Source organism: Procambarus clarkii, chromosome 11 (genome assembly GCF_040958095.1).
Source record: "Procambarus clarkii isolate CNS0578487 chromosome 11, FALCON_Pclarkii_2.0, whole genome shotgun sequence".
Lineage (NCBI taxonomy): Eukaryota > Metazoa > Arthropoda > Malacostraca > Decapoda > Cambaridae > Procambarus > Procambarus clarkii.
The window spans coordinates 35,447,346-35,472,483 of record NC_091160.1 but is presented as its reverse complement, the minus strand read 5'-3'; the positions used below and the strand labels follow the sequence as shown (position 1 = coordinate 35,472,483).

Here is a 25,138-nt window from a genome sequence, read left to right as displayed (position 1 = left end):
TTGATTTGTGTTTAATGATCAAACAAACATGAATAAGGACACAAAACACAATCGCAGCTAATTAGTTAAATTACACAGTCAAACAGTTTAATGTCATGCATAATAATATAGACAAATAAATGATTAAACAACTGCAAGACACTCACAGCTCTCTTCTCTTTTTCTTAAGGTCTTCTAGCCTTTGACTGAGGTCCTTGTTCATGATCTCTGTTGGGTAGTTCCTTCGTCTCTGATCTCTGACTGGTGGTGACCCTTGACCTCCTGTCTCTCTCCAGGCCACTATAGAGAGGGTGATCACGACGAAATTAAATAAATAAATAAATAAATGTTTATTTAGGTAAGGTACATGCATACAAGAAATTTTTACAAAGATTAGTGGACTTATAGATAGAGCTAGTACATACAATGCCTAAAGCCACTATTACGCAAAGCGTTTCAGGCTTTGTTTGTGAAACACGTCATCTTTAATTGTATTACGAGTTAATTAAAACTAATTGAATAAACTGTAATAATTACTATTTTATATATTTTACATATATACATGTTAGGCTAGTGTCGAGGTCAACTTCAGGATGTATCTAAAAAAAGGAGCAGAGGCACTCTTTTTATACACTATCTCAATAGTGTATAAGAAGTCACTGGTAACAGGAGAACTGTCAAAAATTTGTAAGACGGCTATTGTAGTCCCAATATACAAGAAGGGAGAGACAGACAGGAGACACTGAACTACAGATCATTGTCCCTAACTTGCATACCATGTAAGGTGATGAAGATTGTGGGACACAAGTAATAGAACATAGAGAAAAAGAACTTTGTAATACATTACCAGCATGGGTTCAGGGACGGCAAATCTTACCTCACAGGATTAACAGAATTCTATGACCGGGCGACAAATATTAGGCAATAAATAGGAGGGTAGGCTCCTACTGATTTTGTTAGTAGTTAACAAACTCGTTCAGTAGACAGCAGTAAAGTGTCACCAAGTTAGTTTAGTTCATTTATTATGCACCCCATACCCATCTTGTGGGCGGTAGTGGAAAGGGTTACAAAGGCACATAATGGGCTCAGGGACTGAACTCCACAATGCATTTAGCTAAACAAGTTACAATCTTGATGAGCTAGTTACAAAATTCAGTATAAGTCGTCACCTCAACAATGGGTTCGAGATCGACCACAAGTACAGTTTCTAAATTAAGCAACTGACATATGTGGAGAGCTAGTGTCACAATTGATATGTTTGTCCTGCACACCGCCCCCCATCAGTAAAGTGTCACAAAGTGTCATAAAATGTTTTGTTAATTTCCGTTGTCATGGTTACATAATGACATTCATTCAGCAATAAACTTTCTAATATACTGAAATATTAAACTATCAGTATAATTGTATGAGACTACAAAGTGCCCCAAATACTATTATTTTTTTTTAATTAAGCATAAGTAGCTATTTATTATATTGAAACATAAGTAAAGTGGAGACTTAAGAGGCACTTGTGAATGTCAGAGGATGTTTACAAACTTAGCCATGGAGGCTGAGGGTGACAAGCCGCAGCAGGAGACGGAAAACCTCTCCTGTAGCCTGGATGAGGTGGATTATCCTCCTAATAACTACATCTACCGCTGGATTGACGGGCTGTTTGTCGTGGGGGGGATGATCACCTTCTTCGTCGACTGGGTAAGACCTCAGCCGCCGCTGCTGAGTGAGTGTCTCAAAATGGAGGTCACTTGCACTTTGGACGACTCGAGGGATTTTTGTTGCCAGACTTGGTGGTGGTGGTGGTGGTGTCTGCTGCGTGTGCATGCTAATGCTACACTTCTGCTTGTACACGCAGTTATGTGTACGCTCTGTTTGGGTTTGTTGCAAAGTTGTTTTTGTGTTGTGTTTAATGATAATTGTTCTGCACAACCAATAAAGTCTGATTCTTAAGAAATTATATACTGTGTATATAAATATTTGTTAGGTGTTTGCCACTTTCTTATTGGGCATTTGCCACCTTTTGTTGTGTATTTGGCACTTTTTTCTTGGGTGTTGACCACTTTTTAGTTGGGACTTTCTGTGGAGAGCCTCTCCAGCTCCCCCTGAACTATACCGGCCTAATATGTAAATATATTAGACTGTGGCATCAGTCAATTCGATTGGAGTTCTAGCCCACCGGGGACCACAACCCAGAACCTGGCCCCCTCAGAGAGGCACGAGAAGCAATGGCCTATAGAAACCCCCCATGTGCTTCGAAGCATTCTATGTCTTCCATCTACCTGGTTGGCACCCAGAAAGGAAGGCATCCCAAAACAGACTCCACCTGGCAAAAATTGCTACCAAAAACTGAACTATTAAGCAGAATTCTACAATCTGAAAACAAGCAAAAAAGCATGACGTCACAACCGCTGCCACGCCGCTGTCTTCGAGCCCTTGCTTGATGAGCCCCTCACTACGAGTCCTTGTTTGATGAGCCCCTCACATCGAGCCCTCGCTCGATGTGTTCAAAGATGCATCGTCTCTTGGCTGGGGCTTTGTGACCAGTGCTCACCAGGCAGGCCAGGGGCAGTGGGGACCGTCCTTCCATCAGCCCACAGCATGGTGCGGGAGTTTGTGTCCGTGTGGATGTCCCTTTGGAGGATTCGGGTCGCTCGAGGTTCGACGATCCGGCTCCATTCGGACTGCTCCCCAGTGGTTCATTGCCTGAACCGCAGGGGTTCGATGTGGCCCTTGGCTCTTTGGGAGCTGGTCACTTCAGGTGACTTGTCTGCTGAGTTCTCAGGGTTTGACTCTCCTGGCCGTTCACGTTCGGGGGGTGTCCAACATCCTGGCGGACGGCCTGTCATGGTTCATTCCCCTGTCTACGAAGTGGACGGTCGACACAAACTCGTTCAGTTGACTCTGCTGGATGTACAGGCTCCCAGAGGTGGTCCTCTTTGCTTCGGTGTGGTCGAGGCATCTCCCGAATTATGTGGTGCCCTTCCCTGACTGCGAGGCCATCAAGGTTGATGCCCTCAGGCAGGACTGGTCGAGGTGGGGTTACCTGTACAGTACCTCTTTTTCCCTAGTCCTGCTGTTGCTCAAGGTCCAGGCTCGCTTGGAGACTTACCAAGGGAAAGTACGGTAGTCCTGTTGGCCCCTTGGTGGGGGCCATCACCTTGTATCGTGCAACACTGCCAGAGCCGCTTCAGCTTGTGTTCGGGGTGGATGTTTCTTCTGCTCCGTTCCGCAAGCTGTCTCGTGCGTTATTTCACCTTCGGCCTGCTCATGTGCCGCCTGAGCCGTCCTGGTCGTCGAACCGGGTGCTCTCTTTTCTTTCTTCTCCTCCTCGGTTTATTGTGGCCCCTTCAATTCAAGAGTATTTTGCGAAGGCTCTTTTCCTGTTGGCATTGGCCTCTGGGGGTTGGGAGGGGGAGCTTCACACTCTCCTCCGGCGCAGAGGTTTCTGTTCTTTTGGTCCTGGTGGTAGGTTTATTCGTTTGCAGCCGTCTCCCTCTTTTCTGGCGAAGAATGACACTGCTGCTTTCTGGAGGGGGCCCTTGGGTTGTTGATGCTTGGTTGGTTCAGCCAGGGGTGCATCATGTGTTGTGTCCAGTTGCGACTCTTCACCGTTACCTGTGTGCCATGGCCTCGTTGGCCGGGGATGCATTTTGGGTTGACCCGGTTTCCCTTCTTCCTTGTTCCAGGGTTCGGGTCTCCCAGGTCATCCACAGGGTTATTCACTCCAGCCAGCCTGCGGTGTATCCTCGTGCCCATGACATTCATAAGTTTGCTGTGTTGGCTACTGTCTTTGGTAATACAGTATGTCTTGGGCTGACATTCAGGCATGGGGTTTTGGGAGATCAAACAGGGTCCTGGCCGCTCACTACCTAGTCAGTGTTCCTGACCCTAGTCGGGCATGTGTTGCATTGGGTCGGCAGTTGCAGCCAGTTGTCTCGACTTCGTGTTTAAGGGCGAGTGCCGACCACCTCCCGAGTGAGTCCCTCTTGGTTTTGTCTTTGGGTAAGTAGCTCCGGGGAGCTGCAGGGGCTTCCCTCAGAAAACCAGCATTGAATGTAATGAAACACCGTTTTCTGGGTGAGACCCTGAGGCTCCCCAGCAACTCTCCCTCCCTCTGGTCAGTGGTTTTGCGGTTCTTAACATAGAGCCTCTGAACTGGAGGTGGATAGCTGGTGCGGGGTTCTGGAGCTCCCTCTTCCCTGCAGTACACAGTACTGTACTGTGTGCCTATCACAGTACTGTGCACACTACTGTACTGTCCTAGCACAATACTTTGCTGCTAGGGGGAACTGCTCGGACAGCGGCGCGGTGACGGTTGTGACCGTCATGCTCGTTTGGTTGTTTTTAGTTGGGGGAGTTCTGTTTCACAGTTCGACTTCCAGTAGCAATTTTTTTAACCGGATAGGGTTTGTTTTGGAGCGCCTACCTTTCTAGGTCAATGGCAGACATAGAATGCTTCCAACCACATGGGGGGGTTTCTATAGCCCACTGCTCTTCTTGCCTCTCTGAGGAGGCCAAGTTCTGGCTCGTAATCCTCAGTAGGCAGAACACCGCTCACTTTGATGCCATGGTCTAATATATTCATATCAGCCCAGATAGCTCTGTGGAACTTCTGGGTCTCACCCAGAAAATGGCTTTTCATTACATTCAACGCTGGGTTTTTTACATACAATATTGTAGTATATTATGTATAGTCATACAATTATAGCTCTTTCTGCTTATAATTATCTCATCTTTTCTTTTGTACAGTATTACTGGCAGTTCTTAAAACCTAACCTATAGTATTTGATAGTTATTATTTTAATATTGTGTGGTACAATTTTATCATACAGGACAAATGGGGGGGAACTTTGACAAGCCACCGGCTTCCTGTCCTCGAGGCCATTAGAGAGATAGTGGCCCTCAGGTAAATTCAGGTTAAATACACTGACCTTGCATAGGTATAATGCTAGTTATACATACAAGGATGGGGGATACATGGTATTAATATATTAATCTGACATATAATACAGTAATACTGTACTGTACTGGCAAAATGTGTGTTTATATACAGTATATGTATGTATAATTTACAATTATAATATATGATGTATATACTGTATAATGTATACTGTATGTGTATATATGTATGTATGCATACAATATAAACTGTATGAGCTCGGTTATTTAAGTCCGTTGAACCGAACATTTGGATTATTCAGGCAAGATCGAGTCTGGATAATTTTCTGTCAAAACGTTGCCTTATCTGGACAGAAATTCATAAAATCAAGGATTTTACAGTACCGCATAACCAAAAATGACATCAGGCTGTACCATATAAATCCCCTACAGCAGTACAGCCTAAAGTATATATACACACAGGCTTTATGTCCCTGACAAAACATATCATAGCTTAGATTTTTAAGACATTGTTTCTAGCTTATAGTTATATTTTCAAAACATAAATATATATTTAATTCATCTGTATACATATTACAGTACTGTGTATTTAGATATAACTATAGTGAAAATAAGATTGACTGGTGTATCAGATTAGTAGACCCAAACATCTTTGATTTAGCACTACAAAGCACACTGCACTACAAACCCTTGTTCTGCAGTACACACTGCACTACAAACCCTTGTTCTGCAGTACACACTACACTGCAAACCCTTGTTCTGCAGTACACACTGCACTACAAACCCTTGTTCTGCAGTACACACTACACTACAAACCCTTGTTCTGCAGTACACACTACACTACAAACCCTTGTTCTGCAGTACATACTACACTACAAACCCTTGTTCTGCAGTACACACTACACTACAAACCCTTGTTCTGCAGTTCACACTACACTACAAACCCTTGTTCTGCAGTTCACACTACACTACAAACCCTTGTTCTGCAGTTCACACTACACTACAAACCCTTGTTCTGCAGTACACACTGCACTACAAACCCTTGTTCTGCAGTACACACTGCACTACAAACCCCTGTTCTGCAGTACACACTGCGCTACAAACCCTTGTTCTGCAGTACACACTGCACTGTAAACCCTTGTTCTGCAGTTCATACTACAAACCCTTGTTCTGCAGTTCACACTACAAACCCTTGTTCTGCAGTTCACACTACAAACCCTTGTTCTGCAGTTCACACTACAAACCCTTGTTCTGCAGTACACACTACAAACCCTTGTTCTGCAGTACACACTACAAATCCTTGTTCTGCAGTTCACACTACAAACCCTTGTTCTGCAGTTAACACTTCAAACCCTTGTTCTGCAGTACACACTACAAACCCTTGTTCTGCAGTACACACTACAAACCCTTGTTCTGCAGTTCACACTACAAACCCTTGTTCTGCAGTACACACTACAAACCCTTGTTCTGCAGTTCACACTACAAACCCTTGTTCTGCAGTACACACTACAAACCCTTGTTCTGCAGTTCACACTACAAACCCTTGTTCTGCAGTACACACTACAAACCCTTGTTCTTTTGTCGCACATAAAATGATGCTACAAGGCTTACAATATGTATTGGTACATTACTACTGTTCAGTATTTCTTTAGTTTAGTGAACCTCAGAAATTGATGGCTAGCAATTTCCATTTATATGTAATGTACCTGCCACAATAACCAGAGATAATCAACATACTGTATTTTAATATACAGTGCAGTGCTAAGGAAATAGTTTTACATTAATCAGTATCATTGCTGCTAATGGCGAATAGATATAAAAATTAGGGAATGATAATAATAATGTATAGAGATGTGTTCTGCTCAAGGAAACCTTATGTGTGTAACTTTATTATGTTTTTCAGAAAATGCAACAAATTACTTGCTGTTAGAAAGTAAAAACAAACTTCTTTGTGAAAATTGTGATAAAAATATGTAGCAATAGAGGCTCAGTTCTGTATCCTTAAACTACGACTTGAAGGGTTTGAAGAGGATATAAATCCAAGAGGTTCTCTTAATACAGGTTATTGGAGAACTGTTTTCTTAATTATATTTTGCTTGCATCTTGTGACTGCGTATTTCTCACCAGTTTGAAGGCTGACCCTTTCCAGAAGCTTGGGTTATGTTACGTCTTATTGCATTAGATATTTATAATCATAAGGCTGACCCTTTCCAGAAGCTTGGGTTTTGCAATGAAACATATCTCATTGCAGTATGTGTCTATGTCAAAGAGCTACTTGAGCTGTGTGTGCACCACTACTCTCACCTTTTTTGTTTCAGGGTTTCGACATATTAACTGCATATACCCACTGGAAGCATAATGACGTCATCTGGTTCACGCTTACTGTAATTTTTATAGGCGTTCCATCTTTAGTTATGACTGTTGTTTCACTTCACTGGTAACTGTCCATTGTTCATTTTGTAATGACATTAAGTTTGCATGTCCCTCTATTTATTAATTAATATGGCACAATATCTAATCAAATATTCATACACTTAAACCTCTGAGGCTTTGCTCATTAACATTAGTACATTTAGTATATCTTTGCTTGATTATATGCCATCACTGCATGACAATAATTTACTAATATTGAGTTTTCAGATGTTCTCAGTAGCACTTATGTATTTCCATTTTGCTTCTGCTCATGTCTGAAAAGCCTTGCTTCCTGATTCATGCTTGACTTTGCTATTGTAACATCATTTACATTCATCATGTATGGTAGTTGCTATTGTACAGAATTTTAAATTTGACTTCTTTTCTTGACCTTGCTAATTTTCTTCTCATTAATTGCCTATTAATAATCAAGATAAAGAGCTACAGTCATAATACACAGGCACAGTCCACTCATTGCACTCCCACAGCTTTCATTCCAATAGCCTAACTGCACTCCCAAGTCTTACAGCCTCCATTCATTCCCATGGCCTCACTATGCTCGTATAAGCATCCCTGAACTCCCACAACATCCTCGCTAAACTCATAACATTTTTTATATTTTGTTTCTGTTCATTAATGAATTTTCTCTGACTGTGTTTCTGGGATGGACTCGTCAGAGACTTCATGAGCTTGACTCTGGTACTACCAAGCCTTAGTGCAACACACCAGGCCTCCGAGATACATCTGTCATCTATTGGGAAGAGGGCGAGAAACTGGCTCTCACTACAAGGTATGGGAGCAGGGGAATCGAAGATCAATTACAAAACCATTGACGTCACAGAAAGCTCGTCACTGATTGGCTGAGCAACTGAGCCCCCGCCAGTCACCTCTCTCGCTTTGCCTGAGCTCTTAGACAGTGTCGCTGCACTACATCAAATCCCAGATGTGTCACTGCCTGCCTGGGCATCATTTTGTTTAACAATTGCCCTCAATTCACCCCTTTACAGCCAAATATTATGCAAGATTATAAATAAGACTCATTCCTTTTTAACTTAAAATTCAGCTTGGGCCGTCTGCAGTCTTTCTAGGTGGGTAAAAATGACTCTTGAGGCTGGGAAGAATGGTTATTAGACATCGATCATAACATTAGTTAGTCATTCCTGTTCCTCGTGTCCCTTATTTAAAGACCTATCTTTCCCAGGTTCTCTGCATGTTGGTTCGGTCCAGTCAGCTGGCTGTTTGTGCCTGATCTGGGATGTACAGATGTTTGCTACTTGATGACTTTCTTTGCTGTTTTGTCCATGGCTGATGTTTGAACTTGGGGCTTCTGGTGGCTCTACTGATAATGACCTCTTGATCCTTGTTTGTTGTTTGTCTGTCTTGCAGTGCCAATGTTAGCTTGGGCATTTAGTGTGTAGCTACCATTCTTCGCCTAAGGCCCTCCTCTCCTGCCGTTCTTCTACAGATTAGTCCAGTTCAATTTTTCCATTTACAGATAAGATGGCCTCCTCTATTGAGGTGCTGTTGTAAGCTCAGCAAGTTATTGACGGGGCCCTCCCAGATATTGAACATTGAATGTAATGAAATACCGGATTCTGGTGGGTTTCTAGTGACTTCTCATCTGCCCTCTTCCCTTCTTCTGCATGGATTTATGGAATTTTGCATGCGCAGCTCCAGAGTGAGGTGGCAGGCTTGCTGGGACCTCAGGTGACCTGGGCTGCCATTGGTAACAGTCAGTAACATGATTTGGTAATTATCCTGTTACAGCAATTGTTTGTCTTGTTTATCTATGGGTGCCTATGCTTTCTTGTGAATTTCTCTTGAGTTTTGTGGTTGATCTCTGATCCTAAGCTTGTAGAGTGAACCAGATTTTGGTCCTGGTCCTCATAGGTGAAGAATGGGTCTCAGATGGTACCAAAGTCAAGCTCAGGAATCTACTGGAGGCCCACTAGAAAATGGCATTTCATTTGTCAATACTTTATTGTTATAAACCCTGCTAAAAAAAACAAGGCTGATATTTGTAAATATTGTACAGTACTGATACAGTGTATCTGTTCAGTAGTGATTAGTCTTGTGTGATGTGGTGTTCTTATTCAGTTGCAATACAGATTTAATGTATATCATTTATAATTTACTTGGTTGAACTTAATTCAAAATGCAGAATGATTTTGGCTTTGTCATACAAGGCAATGATTTAATACTAACAATTTAAACAAATTCTTGAAATTACAATTTGTGCTTCACATTTCTTCAAACATTTCTTCAGCTTATTCTTTTCTGAGATGAATCAGTTGCTGTATTACAGATATAACTTAAAAATAGACATAATGCAAATATTTAGAATCTTTTTTTTTATCTCTCTTTTTTTTTTACAAGTTCTACTATTTACTTTTCATCTGCAGGTACATTAAAGATGGTGATAATCCAGATGTACCAAAAGCTTCAATGGTCCGGTGGGTTGTGCGCATAATTGTGCTATTATTTCAGCTTGGCCCAGTTCTTAGGTAAGTCTGTATATAGTTTTATTAATGTGTTGATTGTGTAATACATTATAAGTTTAATTAAAAACAATACAAGTCTTTTTCAATGCAGTTTACGTATTAAGTAATACTAGATAAGTGGAATGCAAGATAAGGTTTAATTTGTTTTAACATTGAAAAAGATATTAATACAAATACAGACGATGAGTCAAAATAACACGGCTGAAGATATGATGATCAAACCACGCATCAGAAAATAGAGAAACGATGATGTTTTGATCGTCATTCCATCGCAAGACATGATAATGGTCCAGGACAATCTGAAACGTCATCGTTTCTCTATTTTCTGATGTGTGATTTTGTCATTACAGACGCTTATGGACGTTTGGATGCTTATTTGGTCATATAAAACACACAAAACATGCTTAAAGTGACAAATTTAGCAGCAGTGATAGTACTGTATACAAAGCCAGCCAGGTATGCATAGTTATATTGTAATGATACACTATTGTTTCCCTTTTCTTTCAAACACTGAGATTTGCTCTTACTAGCATTTGTGTTGTCGTCCGTCATCAATGTGAAGACACACACACATTCACGTCTATCATGTGCTAGTTAGAACTCTAACTAGCATTCACTTCCATAATTTACTACACTTCCACAGCCTCACTGCTCATCTTAGCCTCACTGTATACTTTCTTGACACTTTATCTTACCCACTAGATGAACATTTGCTCATTGTATTGGTCACTCATTAACACTTAATTATTTATATTATTATTTTTTTATAATATTATTCCTGTTACTGTTAATTTTTGTTATTTTTCTAAGGTTTGGGGTCCTTAGTCCGGTGCTGGGACCCTTAATTAGTTACTCCCTTTCAGTTATGAAACGGTTGAAAACGTTCACTTTCCATTGCTGGTGATAAGATGTTGCGTATGATAACAGTTCAATCTCTCTCTCTCTCTCTCTTAACAGATATTTTGATGCATTGTATCATGGAATAAAAAGTCGGAGATATTGGAAAGAAGGCGACAAGAAACAGCAGCAGGCATATTACACTCTAATGCTGTATGAGGATAGTGATGGTGTTTTCCTTCGTCTATTTGAATGCTTTATGGAGGCGGCTCCACAGTTGGTGCTTCAGCTCTATATCTTGACTCAGAAGCCAGAGTCAGTGGAATATAATAGAAAATGGCGTGAGTGCTCTTACAGTACTGTGAATACTAATTCAAGAAAATTGCAGTAGTATTCTAGTTGTAGTTATTTACAGATTTCATGATTTTTTAAATCCTCTTTGAAATGCTTGTTTTCTGAGAATTAATCTGTTTTCTTGATTACTTTAACCATTACTATGCCAGTTCTTAATATATCTATATTTCTCATAACATCAGAAACTTGAGGTCTATTCTCGCCTCTCCTTTAACACAAGAGAATCTGCATCATTTCTATATTCCATCTTATGGTGGCCTGGTATTACAAACTTAATGTGCATTTTGAGAAACAATCATTATATATGTCACAGAGATAACCAACATATTATGAACATATCTAGATATCGAGCCATTGCAAAGGTTCCTCAAAACGGCCAAGGCATCCATCTTGCAAAGGTACTGTTAGGTGATAAAGAATTACTTTATGAAACAGATCAAGTTAGGTAAAGTAGTGGGTATGATTGAGTTTAAGTGAATGCTGTAAGGTTAAAGAAAATTATTTTTAATATTGGTTATTTTCATTTGAAACTGCTGTCACTAGTGAGTATTTGTGTATATGTTCTGAAGGTTGTTTAGTTACTAAAGCACGCTTTGAACATTTATAACCTAGAACCACCTTGGAACATTTATACACCAGTACCACCTTGGAACATTTATACAGTACACCAGAACCACCTAGGAACATTTATACACCAGAACCACCTTGGAACATTTATACACCAGAACCACCTTGGAACATTTATACACCAGAACCACCTTGGAACATTTATACACCAGAACCACCTTGGAACATTTATAACCTAGAACCACCTTGGAACATTTATACACCAGAACCACCTTGGAACATTTATACACCAGAACCACCTTGGAACATTTATACACCAGAATCACCTTGGAACATTTATACAGTACACCAGAACCACCTAGGAACATTTATACACCAGAACCACCTTGGAACATTTATAACCTAGAACCACCTTGGAACATTTATACACCAGAACCACCTTGGAACATTTATACACCAGAACCACCTTGGAACATTTATACACTAGAATCATCTTGGAATATTTATACATACTGGATATATACAATCCAGACATACATTCATCAATACAGATATATGACTATATGATAGATATATAGGATTTCATTGTGCTGTGTAACTATATTAGATAATACAAAATGTGTTATTGTACTGGCCCTTATTTTCAGAGTACGTACTGTCACTTGGGTGTGTCACGTCACTTGTGAGCTTGGCCTGGGGAATGACAGCGTATGCCCGTGGAAGTCGCTTTACCAACCAGGAGAAAAACAATATTTCCAAACTTGGAACATGTGTTCTTTTTCTGTGGCAAAGTTTCAGTATTGGTACGGTATTTATTATGTATAAAACACATATTTAAGAACATGGCTTTAACAAATTAGTTATATTTCTGAGGAGAGCCCCTCCGGCTCCCCAGAGCTATATCGGGCTGATATGCATATATCAGACCGTGGCATCAGTCAATTCGATTGGAGTTCTTAGCCTATCGGTGACCACAAGCCAGAACCTGTCCCCCTCAGAGAGGCACGAGGAGCAATGGCCTATAGAAACCTTCCCTGTGGTTGGATGCATTCTATGTCTGCTATCTGCTAGGTTAGGCATCCCAAAACATCTACAGCATCTACAGCTGGTTCAAAAGTGCGACTAAAAGCAGAACTAGCAAGCAGAACTTCCCAAACCAAAAACGAGCAAACAAGTATGACGTCACCATCTCTGATGTGCCACTGTCTGCACAGCTTCCCCCTCCCTGGGATTGGGAGGGGGAAGCAGTACTTTGCCTGGGCTTCCCTTAACAGTCAGCCTAAAGGCTCTGGAAAACCTCATTGCAACTTATTGGTTCAATGGATGCATCCTCTGAGTCCCATCTTGCTTCGTGCGAGTATGAAGGTTGCTCTGTCCCCTTGTCTTTGGGTGACATTCATCGTTTTAGCCTCCGCCATGCTGCCTCTTGGGTCAATGACACCTTTGACCCAGAGTCCTGTGAGTGGTGTTCCTTGCTTGTACTCACCCAATCCACTGATCTTGATATTTGGGTACAGGCAGCTTCAGTGTTGCATGAGGTTTAGGTTGCTGCAATGCGCTAGGTTGGTTACCTTTCCAGATGCCACGAGGCTGCCTCGCTTTGGTTATAGGGACCTGGACTTGAGAGAGTTAGTCACCTCAACTTTGGTTTTGCCCGCGCCCCTCTTGTCCTTCCCCTTCTGTTGTTCGTCCCACTCCTCATCCCCCCTCTACCCCCACCCCCTCCTTCCCATCCCCCTCTCCCTCCCGCCCCCTCCTTCACATCCCACCCCCCTCCACGCCCGTTGCTGGCTCCCAAACGTCTGAGAGTTTCGGAGTCTGGGCAGGGTTTAGATGGCGGAGAGACTCGGGTAGTTTCGAGGGCTGCCCCTTTCAGTTCAGCGGTGGAGGCATTCAAGCCTGTTCCTCCTGCCGGGGCTTTTGGGTTGCACTAGTGGACCCCCTTCTTCCCTGCTTTTCCAATGGACTCTGTCTTTTCTCCAGAGGCAGAGAGTTTGGAGGACAGCTCTGCCCCAGGTCCTGACGTGGAGGATCCTGGGGCTAGGGAGGAGTTGACTTGAGGGGGCTTGGGCCCCGTTTGACCCTGCTTGGGTGTTGGTACCCTCGGCGCAGGGCTTATTGTTGCAGGGGCAGGGGTTTTCTTATCCCCCCCCCTCTTTCCCTGTGCGAGTTTGATACGAGTTCGGCTCCTCCCTGGGTTCGGTTCCGGGTTCCCTTGGATTCCTCAGTTCCCTCTTTCCGCAGGTTTTCGACTTCCTGCATCCCGCCTAAGAAGGTTTTGGAGGCACTTGCGTTGTACCTCCTGCGAGACCCTGATTTCGTCTCAATAATGGATCCTTCATCATTTGAGTTTGGTTCCCCCTTTTCCTTACTGGGTGTGTTACAAGGTGCTGGAGTCTTTGGTTGGCAGACTGCCCTTTCTTTTCATTGGGGGGCGTGGCATGCGTTTTGTCGGACCCACACGCTTGAGTGGCGGGAAACTACTATGATGGTTCAGGCTTGCCTGGGGGTGAGTTTGAGCGCCTCAGTGCATGCTTGCTCGCCTTGTTCTTCCTCGTGATATAGGCCTGGTACAGCTTCACGTGCAGGCTCCTGCCCTTTTGGCGTCCTTGGTGGCTAGGGACTTGTATTGTCTGTGGGCATTTGGCTTTGATTTTGCGCTTCTTTTCCCTGCTGGAGCTGTCTTTGGACTGGCTCAAGGAGGATGTGGAGGAGCTGGGTTCTGGGCCAGCATCCGGTGCGCCTTCCTCGGACGTCGGCTGCCTTGTTGAAGTTGTTTGCGTCGATTCTGAAGGAAGCGGTGTCTGTTCTTTGCTTCTCGCCACAGAAGGGACTCCCCACAGAAAACCAGCATTAAATGTAATGAAACTCCATTTTCTGAGTGAGACCTGGAGGCTCTTTAGCATTTCTTCCTCCCCCCGGTTGGCGGGTTTTCGCGTTTTTGATATTCACCCTCTGAACTAGGGTTGGGTAGCCGGCACGGGAGGTCTGGGGCTCCTCCTTTTCCCTCCCGGGGAGGTGGGTGCTGCGCGGACAGTGGTGCGGTGGCTGAGGTGACATGCTTGTTTGCTTGTTTTCTGATTGGAGAATTCTACTTGCTCATTCGGCTTTCAGTTGGCAATTTCTAACCAGCTGTAGTTTGTTTTGGAATTCCTACCTTACCTGGGTACCTGACCTGGTAGATGGCAGACATAGTCTACTTCCAACTACATGGGGGAGGGGGGGTGTCTATAGGCCATTGCTCCTCATGCCTCTTTGAGGGATCCAGGTTCTGGCTCGTGGTCCCCGGTAGGCTAGAACTCCATCGAGTGATTGTTGCCATGATCTAATATATAGACGTCAGCCTGGTATAGTTCCAGGGTGCCTCCATGTCTCACCCAGAAAATGGTGTTTCATTACATTCAGTGCTGGTTTTTTTGTTTAAATCTTTTGATGACAAAAGTAACTAACATCCTTGGACTTTATACAGTTATTTATTCTTAAAATATGCACTCTCTTTTTGCAGGTGCCCGGGTTATTGCCTTGGTTCTTTTTGCCAGCAAGTTTCGGCTGTATGTACTAGTGGTGTGTCTAGGTCATTGGATTTTCATGGCAGTGTGGCTTATATCGCGGAGATCCTTCAGTAAAGTGTGCTCCAGAGTATTAGGAGAATGCTTACTTAGGTAAACACATTAATTAGAACTGAGTCATTGTGGCATTATACTTTTAATGTGATAGTTTAGGTATTTTTCAAATATAATACAATATTAAACTTCTCAGGAGCTACAAGGGAGTATAATATAATAGTAACAAGCATACATCATAGTTTTATGTAAAGATATACAAACATAAAAGAAAACCAAATGTTTTGAAAGTTCATAAACATCTTAGAGATGAGGCAATGCTGAGGTTATTAATTTTGTTGGTGGTAAGCCATGGCCCACTATCCAACATGAAGCAGTTTAACAGACATTAAACTTTCAGGAAAATGTTTTAGTCCTGTTATGTCTTGAATTTTATCAGATTTATTTATGGGTTTTCTGGGAAGACCCCTTAGTACCTCCTTAAGCTGTGCTGGCCCAGCCAAGCCTCAGGGGGTTACACCAGACCTCTAAAACCCACCCTTGCCTTCTAAATTGCATTCAGATAAAAAAAAGCAAATAGCAGTACTTATCAGGCCGTCAGATGAGAAAGCCATAATAACCTGACCGAAAATGTAAGCCCAAGAAAATGCCCCATCGGGGAAAAAGAGACCAACTACCCGGACCATCACACAGACAGGCAGGTTCACTAGGCATGAGGGAAGCATCTCGGTTGAACCACTCCTGAACCTTGACCATAAGCACCCTTGGGAAAAACCTACAATTACCAACACTCAAAAGGAGCAGGGCCAGGCGCACATCACTATTGTTGCCTCGGTGTACCACGAGTACACCGTGGCAACAATTGTTTTCCTTAATATTTTTGAGAACATAATTTACTTCAAGCATTAGCTTATTTGTTTGTGCCGACTTCTGTTTTTGTACAGTATCAGTTTTGGTAGTGATCTCTGATCCCAAGCACTATTTGCTTTGAATCTATCTAGATTCAGTTTTTGGCTCATGGTAGGCAAGGACGGGTCTCGGAGGTCAGGTGGATCTTCTTACAACCTACGGCATGACTTTACCAGCTTTTAACTCTAGGAGCTACTGAGGGGGGCCCTCCCCAAAATATGTTTAACAGTAAACTCTTAGTTTTCATAATTGTTTATCCTTGTTGCTTTAGGCTTGAATGAAATTAATGGTAAGGAAAATGAGTCAAGAACTATAGGGTAAATTACTTTCACAAACAGTTTGGTTTAGTTATAATTTGGATTTTTTAATTTTAATGATTATAATTAATATACTGTATTCTCCTTTCCAGTAAACATAAATAATTGCAAATATATTTTTCAGTTGCGTGTTGGGCGTTGTGTATATTTTTGTCTTCATTAATGATAAAGATGAACCAACTAGAAAAAAATATGTGTTCTACTATTTTGTCTGTGGAATTGAGAACTTGGCAATGGTTACGATGTTTTTAATCTTCACTGATCCCTCAACTTGGTACTACATTCCAGGTTGGTTTTCTGGCAAGCTCATTGTGATGTTGGTAATATTTATCTCAATATATTGTAATCAACTGACCAGAGGCAGGTAATGCACCAACCACTACTAACTTTTTATTAGACTTTAATTCTCATTTAAAAGACTGTTTTTCATCTTAAAAATAACTTTTTGTTATCAAATGCAGAAGTATGCATGTATGCATGTATGCAAATGCAGTATGCAGAATTAGTTTGCAATATGTAAAGTCATGAATGTAAATATTCTTGAGCTGAAAGTGTCATGGCTTTGTTAATCATTTCATCCAACTCTCAGAGAGAATGGTCACACAGGTGACAATCATTTATGAGCATTTTAGATGTGTATATGTATGCCAAATACTCTGCATTATTTTCTTTGTATATTAAATAATCTTTAAAGGTGTTTTAATATTCATCTATAGTAATCCAGTGAATCGGCACGGATTATAGTTCCAAGATCATCGTAATGATTCCAGGGCCAGGTGACGACACTGAACTATAATGTAGATGGATATTGCTTCAAATTTAAAGATATTACAGAGAAAGATTGGTATAATGTAGCAATGTTAACTCTAATGAATTTTTACTAACACTAAGAGCAAATGTGTCTGCAGCTAAAGTAACCTCAAGGGGAAAAAATGACATTTAACATAATTATGTTTTAATTATTCAGTGCCAGTACCTGTACAGAACTGGTATATGCTGTACCCTCTGCTATATCATTATGAAATGAATGTCTGTCTAGTGTTGGTCATGGTGCAGGTGTTAACAAAGATGGTAGTGTAAGTAATAACATAATTTAGATCACGACATACTACACTGCGGAAAGTGTGGTGGCTATTGCTGGCAGGCAGTGCAGAAGACGATGTGTTTATGTAACAAATGTTGATGTTAACAAAGTGGAAGTGCTAGCTGTGGAAAGCAGAGGTGTCAGGTGGTACCTATTTTTTTTACAAAAGACAGAATTTAATTATTAGAAAGTTATGCTATGGTGTAAATGATGCTCAACTTTGTCAGGAGTCTGGGCTTGGGCAGGATGATAACATTTTCAAACTGGTTGTTGACAGTAATTTCATTAAATGGACTGCATAATAAAGCAAAAAAATCTTCATTTACTTTATTTGCTGGTGCATTATTTTTATATTTTCAGTAGGTACATACAGACACATACATTCAGTGTACGTTTCAGTAGATACAAAATCAAGATAGAGGTTTGACTCTTAAGTGATACCCCTGATAATTGAAAGGGACATCCTACTCTACAGTATATGTTGGCTGACACTAAAAAAGTATGAGTTTACTTTTGATTTATTTGCTATGGAGAATTATTGCTATTCATGAATTGTTACATATAATGTGCGATACCATAGTGCTTGCAGTGAAGGGCAAAATTATGATTAAAACTACATTGTAGTTTTGTTGTTGATTCAAAAGATCAGACTAATATATTTCTTACTTTTCAGGCACAGTGATCCACTTCATTTTATTTGCTTTAGGGCTGGCATTCATGGGTATGTACTACATGGTTTTGCATCCTACATTGTCCAAGACTCCAGCATCACAAGCCCAAAGAATGCAAAGGTCACAAGTGGGTTCTTAATGAAAAAAATCATAATTTTCCTATTATTAAAATGTTACATCCAAATTATGTAGAATTCTAGTAATTGATAAGCACAGTATGGTTGGAAATATTTGTTTCCATACAGCATATCCAAAGAAGTGCCTTAGTTGTCTTGACACTCGAGATCAAAATATAAGGCTAAAGTCATCCCCTTCATTACTGTTCATTAAACATGAGCAATAAGAACAGAACAGTACACAACAGCAAGAGCTGTCATATTGATTTGAATTGTCTTGTTACCTGTTTTATTTTTGTTATTGTGTGACTTCCTGTTGATGTTTACTCATAATTTCGTAGAATAGTTGTAGTTCTCACTCTCGACATATGTCGTAGTTTAAGAGAAAATGGAGTGAAGTAAATATCTTTTAAATATAATTCTGGTGTTGTACCTTATCAGTTAAATTTTTGTATTGAGAGTTTATTTCAGATTAATACTCATATTTTTAATTTTGTATTGTTCCAAGAATATTCTGATGGTGCTTCTTCAGTTGGTGAATTGTTATCAGTGCATAGTAACACAAGTGGCCTCGAATTCTCTCCCTAATAAACTTGCACAACACATGTAGACTAAAAGACAATTTTTGGGTTACTGTGTTTCAGTAGTACTGTATATGAATAAAAGTTGAGCTTCACATTTTGGCCCTACTCACAACATAGTCATACACTGATTATTTTTCAACTAAACACCGTCATTCTCGCACCAATAGTACCTTAGACTCGTGTTTTGCTTGTCATCCAGTTCCTATTGCTGTGTCTCCCTCAACATACATGTGTATCAGGCATCAAGAATTTACACATGTTGCTCCAGTGTGACAGTTTCACATCAAGTAATTACTTTAGTCTTCCTTTAAGTGATGCTGTTGCTCTTAATTTGTGAAAACGATGGTAGATTGAAATGTAATAATCTTCAGACTGAGCTTTATAATAAATGTCAACAAGAGTTTTGATAATATAAGACAACAGTTTAATACATATATATACAAAGAATTTATATTTATAGAGTTAATTAATAATTATATATTTTATTGGAAATTCATACTATTGCCACATTATTATTAAATTCACTGAGTATATGAGTCAGTAGTGTACATGTAAGTATTCTTAATGTTACATATTCTTGTAACATAAAATAAGAATCATTATTTCAAAAATATCTACAAAATAAAGTGATGGTAATGACAATATTACATGTTCACTGGCTGGACTTGGGTAGGTTTATGTTAACCATACCCACTTAGGTATTTTACTGGGTAGAACAAGTAGAAGAAAACAAATTAAGTTATTGTGCTGTGAATAGGTTATTGGATGTGTAAGTGGGATTTGAATGTTGACAACATGCCAGGATGTAGGAAACAAGGATGAACAGGAACAATGTGATAAGAGGAATTATATTGACCAACCCTTCTTGTTGGCTTGTTGAAGCCTTCTTGTTGACTTCTTGAAGCCTTCTTGTTGGCTTGTTGAAGCCTTCTTGTTGGCTTGTTGAAGCCTTCTTGTTGACTTCTTGAAGCCTTCTTGTTGGCTTGTTGAAGCCTTCTTGTTGGCTTGTTGAAGCCTTCTTGTTGGCTTCTTGAAGTCTTCTTGTTGGCTTGTTGAAGCCTTCTTGTTGGCTTGTTGAAGCCTTCTTGTTGGCTTCTTGAAGTCTTCTTGTTGGCTTCTTGAAGCTTTCTTGTTTGCTTCTGTTAGTGTGAGAAGCCGTCAGTTTTCTGTACTTTATGACTTCCACTCATCACACTTATGTGAAGCATAGGAGTACTGTATACATAGGTAAAATAGGTATACCACTTATGTATACCCCTATGTTTTACATGTGTATTAAGAATATACAATACTGTATGACATTATCTTGTTGCCCAAATCTTTCAATCTACAAGCATTGTATTTATTTTTGCAATATTACCATTACTCAAATTTATATGATGAACAAATTCATGATAAAATTTGATTACAGACATGTATGGACATATATTAAGTGTAGAAAAGAAAACCTTTTTGGAGATGAAAATTGTGAGTGTACTGCCCATTACTTACTAAAGAAATTAATGTGTAACTCAATATATATATATCTTAACCTTATGCAACTATTCTCTCAACAGAACTTGCTAATTTTTTTTTAATATATATAAGAGTTCTTACATTCTTGTAAAGCCACTAGCACGCAGAGCATTTCATAAAATGTGTACAAGTGTCAGAGCTGGAGATGTTAGTGATTATCAGTCATTTTATGTTTCTCAAGTGTTTTACATCTAGTTCCTAAAATGGGTTTTAATATAGTTTTCATAAGCTTTATATTGTGTCTTAAGATATTTTTGTCTCCCTTTTGGTATACTTTATTTGTGTTTTTTACGCATATGGTAAGACAGCATGCACAATGTCAATACGTATGTGTGGGTGGGGAAAATGGTGTTTATTTATATACACTGTATATCTTTTATAAAAAAAAGATGCAATCGACAATGGTGTGGGTAATAATATTTAAATTACTCGGGTCATCTGAGATTCCAACTTGGGCCTTACAAATATTGTGTGTATCCTGGTAGAGTGGCTAGAATGGCAGTCTCATATTTTTCATGGGTCCTGTAGTACAGTGGTCTACATCTTCAACTCACACTCTAGGATCCCAGGTTTGATCCCCAGGTGGGACAGAAATGACTGGGCATGTTTCCTTTCATCTAGCAATAAATATGTGCCCAGGAGTTACGCAGTTGTTGTGGATTGCATTTTTGGGAAGGTCAGTAGTTAACCTAAGGGAACTCCGATAAGCATAAGTATAGATTATATGCAAATAAACATAAAGGTTCACAATAATGGAAAATTAGCAATCATTCATCAAAGCACTTGGTGGGGGTTCAACCGTACTCTATGTTTGGTCAAGCTCCAGTTTGTGCTCTATTGAGTAAGCATTTTTTCACATTGTAAACCTTTATTTTATATTATGAGGGCATAGAGGGGTTTTCACTCACCAATGTCCTTAGTGGCTCCACAGTAAGATTTAAGCTGGTTGGGCTAGATGTGGTGCTCCATGGCAGGCAATGAGTGGTTGGGTTACATACTATGCTGTAAATGAGGTTTGTTTTCGATGTTTTTGTAGTTATTATGTATATTTTGGTTCAAATGATGTATATGTAGAATTAATTATTATATTGTTGGTTAGTTATCATAATAATATTTAATGTTATATAAATAACATACTGTATATATATTGATTTAATTATCAGTAATTTTCAACTGTACAAATTGAATTGAATTGCTATTTACATATTAATGTGGTTATTGCTTATTTACTGTCTTTAGATCTTGTGAAGAGTATAATACTCTCTAACAGTGACCAATGTACAGAGCCACAACACATTCGTTAGGCCATCTCACCAGTTTTCTCCTCAGTTTCCAAGTCAGTATTCCCGCACACAGAACATTCTGTGCCTCTGCTTACTGATCTACTGGTGTTATGCTTTCATGGTAGTCCTTGAATGATATTTCTCGTCTAGGATTCTTCAATGGGTGTACTGTATATTGGATGGACTGGCCCTGTGTGTTTCAGACAAATTTGTAGTGATGGCAGTTTATTTTCCCAGTAATCAACCCAACTACTTGGGCTGGACAGTAGACCAACGGTGTTGCTTCACGCAGGTCGGTGTTTAATCTCCAACCGTCCAAGTGGTTGGGTACCATTTCCCCCCCCTCCACTTTCCCGTCCCATCCCAAATCCTTATCTTGACTCCTAGTGCTATAAAGTCGCAACAGCTTGGCGCTCTCCCCTGGTGATTAAAAAAATAATCCCCAGTAATTGGTTGATAATTGCTGCAACAAATATCCTCACTGTTTTCATACTTACTCTACTTATTTTCACCATATATATGTATGTATGTATGTACTATAGTCTTCAATTGCATTGTGTTTGTTTACCTTTACTTTGGTCCTAGGGTTTTCTTTGCTACTTACTGTCTTACCATCTCAGTGTGAATGGTTGTTATCACATTGTCATGATGCTAGCCTTTCCATTACAATGCTAACATTTTATTTTTTATCAATTGGCAATCACGATTACCATTATTTTTTCAAGGACAACATTTTCTTCCTACCCTCAGTGTGCCACATGCTGCAAAGTTGTATGTAAGCACATACAGTAGAGAGGGACTTGGTTAGTAATTATCAGTGTACAAAGTCTCTCTCTTGTTGATATGTGATGCCATCAGTGTCTTTATTAACCCAGAAATTCCATGATGGCAATTCTTGGAGATGTTAATGTTGGTGCTAGTATACATTACCATTTCACTGACTGCTCCTGTTATCTTTCATGCAGGTATGTAGTTTCAGTCCTAATCTTTGGTACCTTGATAGCATATAATGCTTGACTGAAAGACGGTCCTTGAACAACATAAAGAACTTGTTATTGACAGTGTTCTTGGTTGGTAAATTAAATTGTTTAGGTATTTAAGTCAGTTAAGATGTGACTTTTATTTCAGAGGTGTTCACATGCATTTTGTTGTTTATTATTCTCTAAGTAGACATTCCAAGAGAAACAAAAATATATTTTGATATATATTTAACAAATACTGAGGATAGGGATAATATTTAAGAATATTTAAAAGTTCCAAGATATCATTCAACCACCACATATGCCTAATGGCACCATAGCAAAGTCCTTTGTGTGGTGCATTATCCATCTGTCCTTCATGGCTGGGTTTCTCACCTTTATTCTCACTGTGACTTGCTTTCCCTCCCTCTTTTTCTCAGCTACATTCGGGTTCATTTCGTTGTAATCATTCTTCCCCATTATTGAGAAACTCCTAGAATCGCATAGCAGTCTTATGTGCATTGTGATCACCAGCATATCTGTGAGTGCTGAAGCCCAGAGATAGTAGGGTGTGCATTGCTGCAAAAATAATGCTTGTGAAGGGCACTTGGGCACTGTTTTATTTTTTTCTCAAGATGGTGCACAATCACCACAAGCATTTAGGGATGCAAAATGTAAACATACATAAAATGAAACATAAACAATGCAAGCTGAGCAATAATAACATGTAGCCAATGGGAGCAGTCACCCAGTTATCATTGTTAGAGAGCAAATCACCCGGTGTATAATTAATCACACACTGGTATAATTAATAAATGCAAGTGTTTGCCAATTTGTTCCTGCAGATTGGAACTGGGATTTTGTCTAGCAAAGTGTTGCATAACTAGTATTTAACCAATGTTTTGTGTAATTCTTGTTTATGAAATGTACTGTTAAGTTTGATAAATAGTATTATTTTCCTTCATCTTATCTTTGACACAGCTATTCATTTTATTAATTTGTAAGCTGGATTGGGGGGCCAGGGTCTGAAGGTGAGCTGTAATACTCCTGTAGTTGCTACAAATACATAACAACAATGAGTGTAGAACATAAATAAAATAGTTTTATTTGGCTAAAAAATAATTTTGTAATGAAAAATGACCTAAAACAAAAAACATAGAATTACCAAATCTTTAAACTGCACACCAAGATAACATTCCATTCAATAATGCAGACGTGTGTAGAATAAACGCTACAAATTTAGTAAAACAAACTTTATTGCCATATAAAATACATACAGTATTAGGCAATAACAATATAAACAACTAGTGGTATAAAAGATTATTAAGAGATTAACTTCCTTATAATTTGTTAAAAAAAACAAATTTGTACAAGACTACGTACATCTGAAAACTTTTACTTCAAGAAGACTAGGAGCCACCATCCTCCATATCTTTGACACTATACTGCAGCATCACAAGAAGTCACCACTGCCACATTCCACCAATAAAGTACACTGAAAGCCACAAGGTGACAAAATTTCAAGTGACATTAGACTTCTTTTTAAACTTGCACATAGCGGTATTTCCTTTTTGTTTAGAATACAAGTTATTGGTATCATGTTGGTTTACACGATGCCAGCATCCCTGGCCAAACTGCTGAAAATAGAGTTGTGATCTGCTAGTAAGTTGTCTGGAGAGTCAAATTCTGCCACTCCTCCCTCTTCTAGGACCAGCACTCTGAAAACATAAACACATACATTATTAAGATGGTTATTTCTATCACTTTCACACTACAAAAAACCTGGAAATGAATTAGGTTCTGAATTATGTGAATCTAAAGAATATTCTGATAATGTTATTCTTATTAAGTTTATATATTGTGACATTTACATGTTATAGATACCCTCTAGATGTGAAATTTTATTTTTATGAATTTCTGAACTTTACCTTTTATCACTTATAGAAAAAAAGTAGTGATAATATTGAAAACTGAGAGCAGCGTTATAACTATGAGTACAGGGGTACCTCAGTTTATGAATTTAATCCATTCCCAGAGACGGCTCGTAACCTGAAAATTTGTAAACCGAAGCGAATTTCCCCATAAGAAATAATGGGAATCAATTAATCAGTTCCAGACTCCCCCCAAAATTCACTTCAAAGTAAATTTTATACCTAATTCACCCAAATCTTCAGTACAAAAGTTTGTACAAGTTATTACTTACCTTTACTGATGACTCCTGTTGGCGTATGGAAGACGGTGAGAAGGGGGGAGGAGGAGAGGTGTTACTGTTTGGAAGGGAAGTCTCCTTCCATTATATCATCAGGCAGTGAGGACTTCTCTGGAGTACACTCTCTGGCACGTTTTGCCTGCATGCCACTAGGATCTGCTTCTGGCTCACTGCTTGATTTTCTCACTAGAAATCATTCCATTGAAAATTGTTTTTCCCTTCTTTGCAACACTTGTCTGTAGTGAGGCATCACATTGTCATTGAAAAAGCTAATGTAACGGCCTACTACAGCTTTCTCTGGGTGAGAAAATGATCTCTTGTTTTTCCTCTATGGTCATTCTCATATGTGTTTTCTTGCCTTACCACTGGCTTTCTTGGGACCCAT

The 25,138-nt window shown here is 39.8% G+C and overlaps 2 protein-coding genes across 2 annotated transcripts in view; one reads left to right on the top strand and one right to left on the bottom strand.

Moving 5' to 3' along the window:
* Positions 1 to 1,489: 1,489 nt before the first annotated feature.
* LOC123758237 (XK-related protein 6) lies at positions 1,490 to 23,490 on the top strand. Its single transcript, XM_045742361.2, has 8 exons — positions 1,490 to 1,671; positions 7,191 to 7,309; positions 9,687 to 9,788; positions 10,743 to 10,963; positions 12,191 to 12,346; positions 15,049 to 15,205; positions 16,457 to 16,620; positions 18,090 to 23,490. The coding sequence occupies exons 1-8, from the start codon at positions 1,504 to 1,506 to the stop codon at positions 18,224 to 18,226; spliced, it is 1,224 nt and encodes a 407-aa protein (XP_045598317.2). The 5' UTR covers positions 1,490 to 1,503; the 3' UTR covers positions 18,227 to 23,490.
* A 292-nt stretch (positions 23,491 to 23,782) lies between these two features.
* The window catches only part of LOC123758471 (multidrug resistance-associated protein 1), a 43,119-nt gene continuing 41,763 nt past the window's right edge, over positions 23,783 to 25,138 (bottom strand). The window contains 1 exon segment of the mRNA XM_069322574.1: positions 23,783 to 24,262. Coding sequence (XP_069178675.1) covers positions 24,151 to 24,262 — 112 coding nt within the window. The 3' untranslated portion in view covers positions 23,783 to 24,150.